At 45.4% G+C, this 9,538-nt stretch overlaps 1 protein-coding gene across 6 annotated transcripts in view; it reads right to left on the reverse strand.

Moving 5' to 3' along the window:
* Positions 1–2,154: 2,154 nt before the first annotated feature.
* Positions 2,155–9,538, reverse strand: part of satb1b (SATB homeobox 1b) — a 73,214-nt gene continuing 65,830 nt past the window's right edge. For all 6 annotated transcript variants that reach the window (XM_086153770.1, XM_086153772.1, XM_086153773.1 and 3 more), the window contains 2 exons: positions 8,699–8,905; positions 2,155–5,194 (listed from right to left, as the gene is read on the reverse strand). In XM_086153770.1, the coding sequence (XP_086009896.1) occupies positions 4,532–5,194; positions 8,699–8,905 (870 nt within the window). In that variant the 3' untranslated portion in view covers positions 2,155–4,531. The remainder of the gene's footprint in view (positions 5,195–8,698; positions 8,906–9,538) is intronic.

A 9,538-nucleotide genomic window follows, 5' to 3' on the forward strand; every position in this document is an offset into this window, starting at 1 on the left:
GCTGTGAGGTGGAAGCGCCATACCAACCCATATTTGATATCAAATTTTATATTCCCTCTCTGCACGTCAGTCGGTTGACACCGAAATGATAAAAACCAAGTAGCGACAGTCATCGATTCCAGTTGTGCAAACCAGACTAGACAGTCTGGATTCATGTGAACTTGTACTCCGATTATAGCAACTTAGCTTGGAGGATCAAATAGGAGTTGAAAGATTTGATGACGAATACATGGGGAAAATAAAAGCGCCGGAATAGGAAATTCTTAAAATGATTGGACTTTTGGGTCGATCAACTGAGCACTTTTACAACATTTGTCAGGTTGTTTGGTCAAAGGCATCTATCCTTCTTCCAAGGCCCAAAGGTGCAACCCCTGAGACTCGCCCTAATTATTATTTCCCTTTTGACAATCTGGGGAAACTTCCGAGTCTAATGGAAGGCGAGTTTAAAAAATAAAAATAAATCGTCCCATCAGTCTTCTCTCGCCGCATCGCCGATACGTCACACGAGACGCTCCGCCGGCGGGAGGGGCGAGAAGCACTGTTATAGAAAGGTATTAGCCATCTGTATGGATAAACCTTTGCTAAGGCCGAGGCAAACACGGTTGATCCTCGGGAAAACAGATATAATGAGGAGTAGCGCCCTGCTGGAGTTCTTGTTTGTTGGTGCCTCCACCTCCATTTGCCTGCGAGTCGTTTGTAAATTGAAAAAAAGAAAAGGAAAAAAAAAAAGTCCGGGAGCGGGCGACGCGGCGGTTAGCGCTTCCACCTCACAGCAAGAAGTTTCCGGGTCGGATCCCAAACAGGCCTTTCTGTGTGGAGTCCAGAAACATGCAGGACACTAAATTACCCAAATGGATGAATGAGAGGGTGAATGGTCCGATTTCAATATGGCACTTGGATGAGGAGTGAATGGTTGTAATCCTCTGTATCAGTGGTCCCCAACCTTTTTATCAACGCTTGATAATTTTACTGCGGAGTTTAAATGGCGACTATAATAACAATCGTGAATCCGCTATTTGGATCCACCTTTTCGCCTTTGAAAAGAAACTTTCCAGCAGATTTGTTTTTTACTCATTTTGCTAGCTTGTGGGTTACATATTTGGCGCTCAAGATGTAACCGAGAGATCCGGGTCATTTTTCAAAATAAAAGATTTTTTCAAAATAAAGATCGTTCGGACTCAGATCATAAATCCAACATAAATAATTGATTATTTCTTGTGCGGCCACGTACCAATTGATCCCGGGGTTTGGGGAACCACTGCTCTATGTGACATGTGAGCGAGGATGAATGGCTGCATGTCCTTATGACATTAATGGGATGCAAACGGTTATATGAATCTACATGACGTGAATGAGAGGGTGAATGGCTTTCGTATTCATATGGTGTTGAAATAGTTGTATCACTCTATGACGTGAATGAGTGTGAAGAGTTGCATGTCTCTATGATGAACAAAACAGTGAATAGTTGTGTTTTCTTCTTTTTGTATTCCTCAAGACCTCCTGCCCGGCAGCTCCAATTCCAGCATCCGTCTACAAATATATATTTACAATCCCTCCTCTGTACATGACCCAACCATCTCGGTCTGGCTTCTCTGACCTTCTCTCCAAAACATCTAACATGTGCTGTCCGTCTGATGGACTCATTCCCGATCCTATCCATCCCGGTCACTCAGCATCTTCATCTCTGCGACCTCTAGCTCTGCCTCCTGTCTTTTCGTCATTGTAATAGCTGTGATCATATATGTGAATAAGAGTGTCTGCATAGCATGAATGACAGGGTGAACGGTTTATGTCTTCATAGGACATTAGAATGAGAGAAAGAATGATTATTTGTACCCTGTGATTGACTGGCAACCGATCCAGGGTGAACCGCGCCTCTTGGGATAGACTCCAGCACCCCTGCAACCCTGACAAGCGATATAATGAAGGAATGAATGAATGAATACAAATCCATGAATAATGAGGCTCAATGCCACCTCTCTACTTTCTCACCTGCGTTTTAATCATTTATTGAATTTTCACCAGCCGGCATGTGTTGGCGCACCTCCGTCCAGGGAGCGTCTCAACTCCACCTTTTTATTTCTCATCCTCCAAACACACACACACACACACACACACACACAGACATTACACACACACACACACACACTCTGCTACGACTTTTCTTTTTTTATTTATGAAAAAAAAAAGAAAAAAAAAAAAAGAAAAAAGAGCAGAACATCATAGGAAGAAAACGCCAAGCCCGGAATGACTGGCACATTATTTCGCCGGGGAAAGCAAGGGAAGGGGTATTAACAGGTGAGGGGTAATTTCCTAAAGGTGCAGATGTCTGGCCTCACCTGGGTTTGGCTGCGAGGTCAGGACACCTGTGCCGCTCCCCCAGGTGTTCTCACCCCACCTGGCTTCTTTTTTTTTTATTTTTAATCGTCGTGGTTGCCGCTGCTTAGTTTACAGAGTAACAGGTGCTTCGACGGTGGAGGAGCCCGTCCCAGGAGGGGGGAAAAGGGGATCGGGGGTACGGCACGGCCAGCTCTCGCACACACATATTTACAATAATAAACAACCGATGATTGATAGGATGTGATATTTACAGTTATTACAAATAACACGTGCTTAGTGACCCGCCGGCTGGAGGCCGAGTCTCCGCTTCGCTCCCGTCCTTTTTTTTTTTTGTTTGTTTTAAAAACAAAGATCCTCTGAGTCTGGTCAAGGTAATGCCAAGAAAATTCCGTTTTACAATACAAACAGTTTAATCGTGTAATTAACAATCAATAACCACTTCTAGTTAGATTTTTTTTTCTTTTTCTTTTTTTTTTTTCAGCATGGGGGGGAGGGGTGTGACCCGAGAAAACACTTATAAAACAGTCAGTCGTAACAAAATAACCGGTGTTCTCGTCGAAATGAAGGCGTATTGTATTTTTTTTTTCGTTGTTTTTTCTTAAAAAAAGGAAACACTTCTATACAGGGCGTTTTGTACAGGAAAAGGGGCGGGGCTTCTGGAATCGGGCGTATAACCGAAAAAAGGAAGACACATTGCAGACATCGATTTCCACACAGATTGCATATGTTTTTCTTTCTAAGGTGTTCTCTAGGTTAGTCGTCTCACCTAAGCTTATTTGCATGATAGTAGAAATTGCATACGACATTGAATTGTGAAGCTTGTAGCATGATTTGCTCGACTTACAGCACTTTTCTTTTTTTTCTTTTTTTAATATATATATATATATACACATATATATATATATGCATATATATATAGGCAACCTTTAAAGCACATTTCTCCATTTAAAACATTTAAGACACTTTTTCGATTTTACTGCCCATCGAAATCACATTTATAAATAAATGAAAGGGGAGAGAGAAAGAGAGAGAGAGATAGATGGAGAGAGAGAGAGAGAGAGAGAAAAGTGGAGTTACGAGTCACAAAAAGTGACACGGGAGTTAAAACAATAAAAAAAGAAAAAATAAATAACGCTGGACGACGTGAGATGCGGCGCCATTCACATTTCTATCATCATGGCGATTCAGGAAGTTACAGTGACGAGAAAAGGTTTTGCAAAATAATCTTAACATCGGCAGTGCCGTATTGTACAAGGCATTGGTGGCATAGTTTCTTTAAGACTGTACTTTTCATTTTTTTACAGTTACAATATAAGTCTATATCTTATACGTGTATATATATATATATGTATATATATATATATTTATACTTATATTTATATATATATATTTCTTCCCTTGCAAATAATGTTAAGACTGAGCTGTTCTGGGGGATGCGCCAGGCTGGGCGCTCCAGAGTTTGCTGTGATCCATGACCACGTTGTGTGTGTTTATGTGTGTGTGTGTGTGTGTGTGCGTGCGTGTGTGTGTGTGTGTGTGTGTGTATATTTGCAAAGAATAACTCATTTGCCAGCAGGCTCCAGACTTGATACCTCATGATTATAAAGGCCTTGTCAACCACTTGGTCCTTGATTCGATTTGCTATTTAATTTTAAAAATAAAATAAAACCAGTTAAACATCACATACGTAAACACCTATCAAAGTCCTAGCAAACTCCACGGGGACTCTTTTTTTTTTTTCTTTTCTTTTTTTTTTCTCGTTTTTTAAATATATTCAGTAACTCAAAAAAGATAAAATAAGTCAGTGTAAAACAACAGACAAGAGTGCAGTCAGCAAATATCCACGGCAACATACTCGGAATATTTTTTTCTTCTTTTTTTGTGCAGATTATTTAAACGATGCATGAAGTTGTTTTTTTTTTTTTGTTTGTTTTGTTTTTTTTACAGTGAATACAAGTTTTACAAAATCCAAAAAGTAGTATTTAGAGTCAGAAAGGGTCTTTTTTCCAGTGTGAGAGCATCAGCCTGCGAAGGCCCCGGCAGTCTGATACGTTTTAAAACGCTTCTCCGCAAAGGTCCCGACAGTGCGACAGTGCGTATCGACCGGAGCGTCACTTTGAGCACAGTCGGCCTGTGTGTGCGTGAAAAGTCAGTACGTCGCCCGGACGTCTGGCCCGGAGGAGCCGCGTCCCTACTCCTTGGCCTCCTGCTCCAGCTCCGACTGGGCGTCGGCGCCGCGACCCAGCTGCTCCTCGATCTTGATAGAGAAGATGGTGCTGTTGGTCTGCGTGCTCTCGTCCATCTCCTTCAGCAGCTCGCCGCTCTCCCTGAAGTCCGTCAGCTCCTCCTCGAACGCCGGGCTGCTGCTGCTGCTCCGGGTGTTGCCGGCGGTGCTGCTGCTGCTGTTGTTGTTGTTGCTGTTGTTGCTGCCGCCGCCGCCGGGCTCCTTGGGCGCCTTGGCCGGGTGGTTGATGTAGAAGCGCTGGTTCTGGAAGAACTTGATGATGGTGAGCTTGGGGAGGTCCAGCTGTGCCGAGAGGGTGTGTATGGCCTCCTCGTCCGGGTACAGGCCCACGTCCTGGATGAAGCTCTGCAGGATCCCCAGGGCCTCCAGGGAAATCTTCCCGCCGCCCGTACGGGACTTGGCGCTCCCGCCTCGGCTCAATTCGTCCTCCGTCTCGGCCGGGGATGCGGTGGAGGGCTGGCGCGGCGGCAGCCGGGGCCCGGTGGTGGGCTGCTGCTGCTGCAAGGGCTGCTGGGATAGCAGTGGCTGGGAGGGGTGCTGCAGGGACAGGGAGGGCGGATGCTGCTGCTGCTGCTGCTGCTGCTGCTGCTGCGACTGGGGCGGCGGAGCCTGCGGTGGGAAGAAAGCGGGGAACAGAAAGCAGACGCTGGATGTTATCAGCCAACACTTATCGTCGCCTTAATAACGCCTTTCATTAAAATCAATTGAGTTGTGAGGAAAAATGGCCCCACTGTGTTTCGAGCAGCCACTTGGTTGAAGGAATTTTCCCTGTAATATCTTGTTGAATGTAATCAGTTCTGCAGATATGATTTTTTTTTTCCAGTGGTGGTGGGAGATTGCGTCTCATTGTGGGAGGAGGGGGGAGAAGGGACCCACTAACAGACACACAATCGGCCCGGCACACAGCGGGAATTCACAGGCCTCTCCATTATAGCCCCTGCTGCTTATCAGGCTGTTGCCGGCCGGCGATAAACAAGTTCCCTGTGCACAATTCTGCGCTGCGATGGCCGACCACGATTGGCCGCCTCGTGAGAGCGCTACCCGTGGAGTTGGCCGCCACCGTCAGAGTCCTGTTAGCATACGCACACACACGACGCGTAACTAGGTTCAAAAAAATGCCTCATTGTGCAGCTGGAGGAAGGCGGGGGGGGGGGGGGGGGGCTCCCGACCCCCGTTGACCCCTGTGCCGGGGGGGGGGGGTTATATTTTCACACTGGAGTGGAACTGTAAAGGTATTTTGTTGTGAAGTTCGCCAGTTCCACGCCGTTGCATCAGATCCAAGATGGATCCCGCCTGGCTCGATGTGACCTGGCTCGCCCTGGAATAGTGTCGGCGCAAAACATTCAACTCCAAGGCCCTTACGGACCCTTTAGACGTGCGCCGTCAAAAAGGAAACGATCGCCCGGCATAGGTTCGCGCTTTTTCTCCTCATAACTGCGTGGATTTCCTCCGGTTTCTCCAGCATGCGGGAGGTTCATTGGAAATCCTAAATTTCCCAGATGTGCATGTCTCTATAGGACAAATGAATGACAGGGTGAATGGTCATGTCTCTATATGATGTGTGAACATTTCTACGACTCTATATTCCATGTGAATGAGTGAATGAAAGAATAAATCGGTTGTTTGCGCCGATGACGTCATGGGAAATGGTTGGATGTCTCTGTACGATATGGGAATGAGAGGGTGAATTGTCGTACGTCCCTGTATGTGTCCCTGCGATTGACTGCTCCGGGGCAAACGTCGCCTCTTGCCCGATGCCAGCCGTGACCCCGAATGCAGGACAATTTGTTTCGATAGCGAATGAATGGATGAATCATTCGCCTGCGAAGAAATGCACAAAACCCCCTCATTCCATATGAGAGAAATCCCGTTATCTCCCCGACGTCCAGTAAATGGTGGCCTTTGTGAGATGCCGGCCGCGTCTCAGAGTAACCAAATAACCAATCAGCCACTCAGCCGCGGCCAAGACTTTTAATAGAGGAATTATTACACTTCATTAAGACGTTGTGACCGTTCAGCGGAGCTCTGTGTTCTCCTCCATTCATCTGCCAGATGTCTTCTATAAAGACGCTCTGTTAAAGAAGTTCAAGCGAATGATATCTTTGAAAATGCCGCTTGCCGCTGAAGTGGGAACTTTAGCGTTGCATTGTTTTTAATTAAAAAAACAAAATTGAAAAAAAAAAAAAAAAAAAAAAAAGTGCCCGGGAACATGAGTTAAGACTCGGGGAAAAGGTGGAAATCTGATGTTGGCAAATAATTAAAAGAGGCGAATCGGGTGAAAATCACATGGATGTGAAAAACCTGTCTTTCGCTCCTCCGGCTGCTGAGGTGTTCTCTCTCTCTTCTGGTTATTTCTCCTGATAATTCCACACCTTGCTCATTTTCAGCTTCTTTACTTTTCTCAGTTTAACAAATTCTAAGTCCTTTCCAATTTATTGTAGCATTAATTTGCTGTTCTGCCTTTTGAGGAAAGTGGGAACTTTAGCGTTGGGGGGAAAGGTTGTCCGCATAGAGACCCGGCCATCACCATCGACAACACCGTGGTAAGGCCAACCACAACTGCAAGAAGCCTGGGTGCGGTCCTAGACAACCAACTGACACACATTATGCGCAGATACTCATCCAGATCTAGTCATCTCTGGTCTGGACTACTGCAGCTTTCTCCTTGCCGGTGCCCCAGCAGTGACCATCAGGCCTCTGGAGCTTTTTCAGAAAGCGGCAGCAAGCCCGGTGTTCAACCGTCCCAAATTCTCCCACACAACTCCCCTTCTTACGTCCCTTCATCAAGTTCAAGACCCTGGTGCTCGCCTACCGGGCAGTGGATGGGACAACCCCGTCATATCTTCAGGATATGGTACAGCCACATGTCCCTACCCGTCCCCTCCGATCTGCCACCTCTCGGCGACCATCCACCTCATCACTCCGAGCCCCCGGCTGCCGATCGAACCGGTCTCGGCTCTTCTCGGCTCCTCAGAGGCCGAATGAACTCCCGGAAAAGGTCAGAACAGCGGGGTCGCTGCCCATCTTCCGCCGTGAGCTGAAAACGTACATCTTCGCAAAGCACTACCCCACTAATCTCACTTAGCCCCCCTCCCAAAAAAAAAACAAAGAAATGAATGTATGTATTTATATGGTTTTGAGATGGGTATTTGGTAGAGTGGTGACTTCTGAATAATGACTACTGGTACTTTGGATCTTCGGTTATTGAATTGCAATTTTTGTAAGTCGCTTTAGATAAATGCATCTGCTAGATGACTGTAATGTAATGTAATGACGAAAGTTTTCAGGTAACTTTTCTTAGCTTTGTAACACGTTCACTGAGTGCTAACATGTTTCCTAATCATTTTTAGATAATTTCCGAGTTTTCAGGTCATATTTCCATGGAATGTGTTTTGTAATTTAATTCATTCATTCTCTATACTGCTTATCCTGCACTCAGGACCATGGGGTGCTGGAGCCTATCCCAGCTGACATTGAACGAGAGGCGGATTTCAGCACGTCGCCGGTCGATCACGTATATAGACGTACAACTATTCGCTCTGTCATATGTTATATAGAAACATAAAACCATTTACACATCATACAGACATACAGCCGTTCACTCGATCACGTCATTTAGAGACTTCCAACCAGTCACGCTCACATGTCACGTATAGAGACAAACCACCATTCACTCATTCACATCATATAGACATGCAACCTTTTACACATCATATATAGACATATAGCCATTAATTCATTCACATGTCATATATGGAGACAAACAACCATTCACTTTTTCACATGTCATTTACAGGCATACAATCATTCACTCATTCATATGATACTGTGGAGGCACAACCATTCATCCTCTCATTCACGGGACAATGTAGGGTCTCGCATGGACGTCCTGCATGTTTTTGGCCAGTAGGAAGAACCTATAGAACCCACATGGAGACTCTTGAACCACAGACTTCGCTATGACGCATAAGCATGAAGACTCCACCACCGTACCGCCCTTGCATGTTATCCATTTCACATACATTTATTCTATTTGACATAATATTTCTATATTTTTGCACACACTCAATGCATTCCGTGCCCTTTGTTTACATTTTCTTCCAGGACGCTCACCTGCAGCTGGTCGGCCGTGACGTGCATCAGGTGTGATGGCCGCTCACTGTGATGCTGCTGGCCGGCGCTGCTCTCCTGCTCGTAGATGGCGTCCCGCTCCACCTGGGAGAGGCTGAGGAAGCGGCGGATCATGGAGAGGTTCTCCCACAGCGTCCGGTTCTCCGGGGACGGGTCCTCCTTCCAGCGGAGCAGCTCACACAGCCAGCCCTGCAAGGGGGGGGCAGCGGAAAAAAGAAACTCAAGAGACGGGACATTTGCTCATTGACACGGTTTTAGACGCACATGGATCATTGGAATCTGAATCAGACCTTTCCGGGATCTCACTCTGCTCCTGGGATTGTCCAGGTCAAGCAGGCATCTCTAATAAACCCACTCACATTTATGTTTTTTTTTTAGGCCTCCTTTTTTTTCTGTGTAATTTATTGGCTCTTTTTTGTATTATTTTTCAAGTTATGTATTTCTCCTTTTCATGATTTTTCATTATTTTGTGATTTTTTTAATCTATTTTTTTATTTTTATATTTTGTTTTCAGAAACAACTTTCTTTCAGATTATTTTCAAACTAATTTCCACGGAGTCCCGGAAAGTTCTTGCTCATTTCCAGGTCATCACTTCAGTGTGTCTCCATTATTCTCTAAAAGTAGGTTCATCTAGTTTTCAGGATATTTCTTGCACCTCCAGGTAGGTTGTTGATCAGGATATCTGTCTTTCCCTCTCTTTCTCCATGTCTGGAAAACTGTGAGAATATTTCCAGGTTTTTCACATTGTCCAAAAACCTGCTGTGTGTGTGTGTGTGTGTGTGTGTGTGTGTGTGTGTGTGTGTGTGTGTGTGTGTGTGAGT

The sequence above is a fragment of the Fistularia commersonii genome, chromosome 10 (genome assembly GCF_037954325.1).
Source record: "Fistularia commersonii isolate RoL2024-O1a breed Wild chromosome 10, RoL_Fcom_v1.0, whole genome shotgun sequence".
Lineage (NCBI taxonomy): Eukaryota > Metazoa > Chordata > Actinopteri > Syngnathiformes > Fistulariidae > Fistularia > Fistularia commersonii.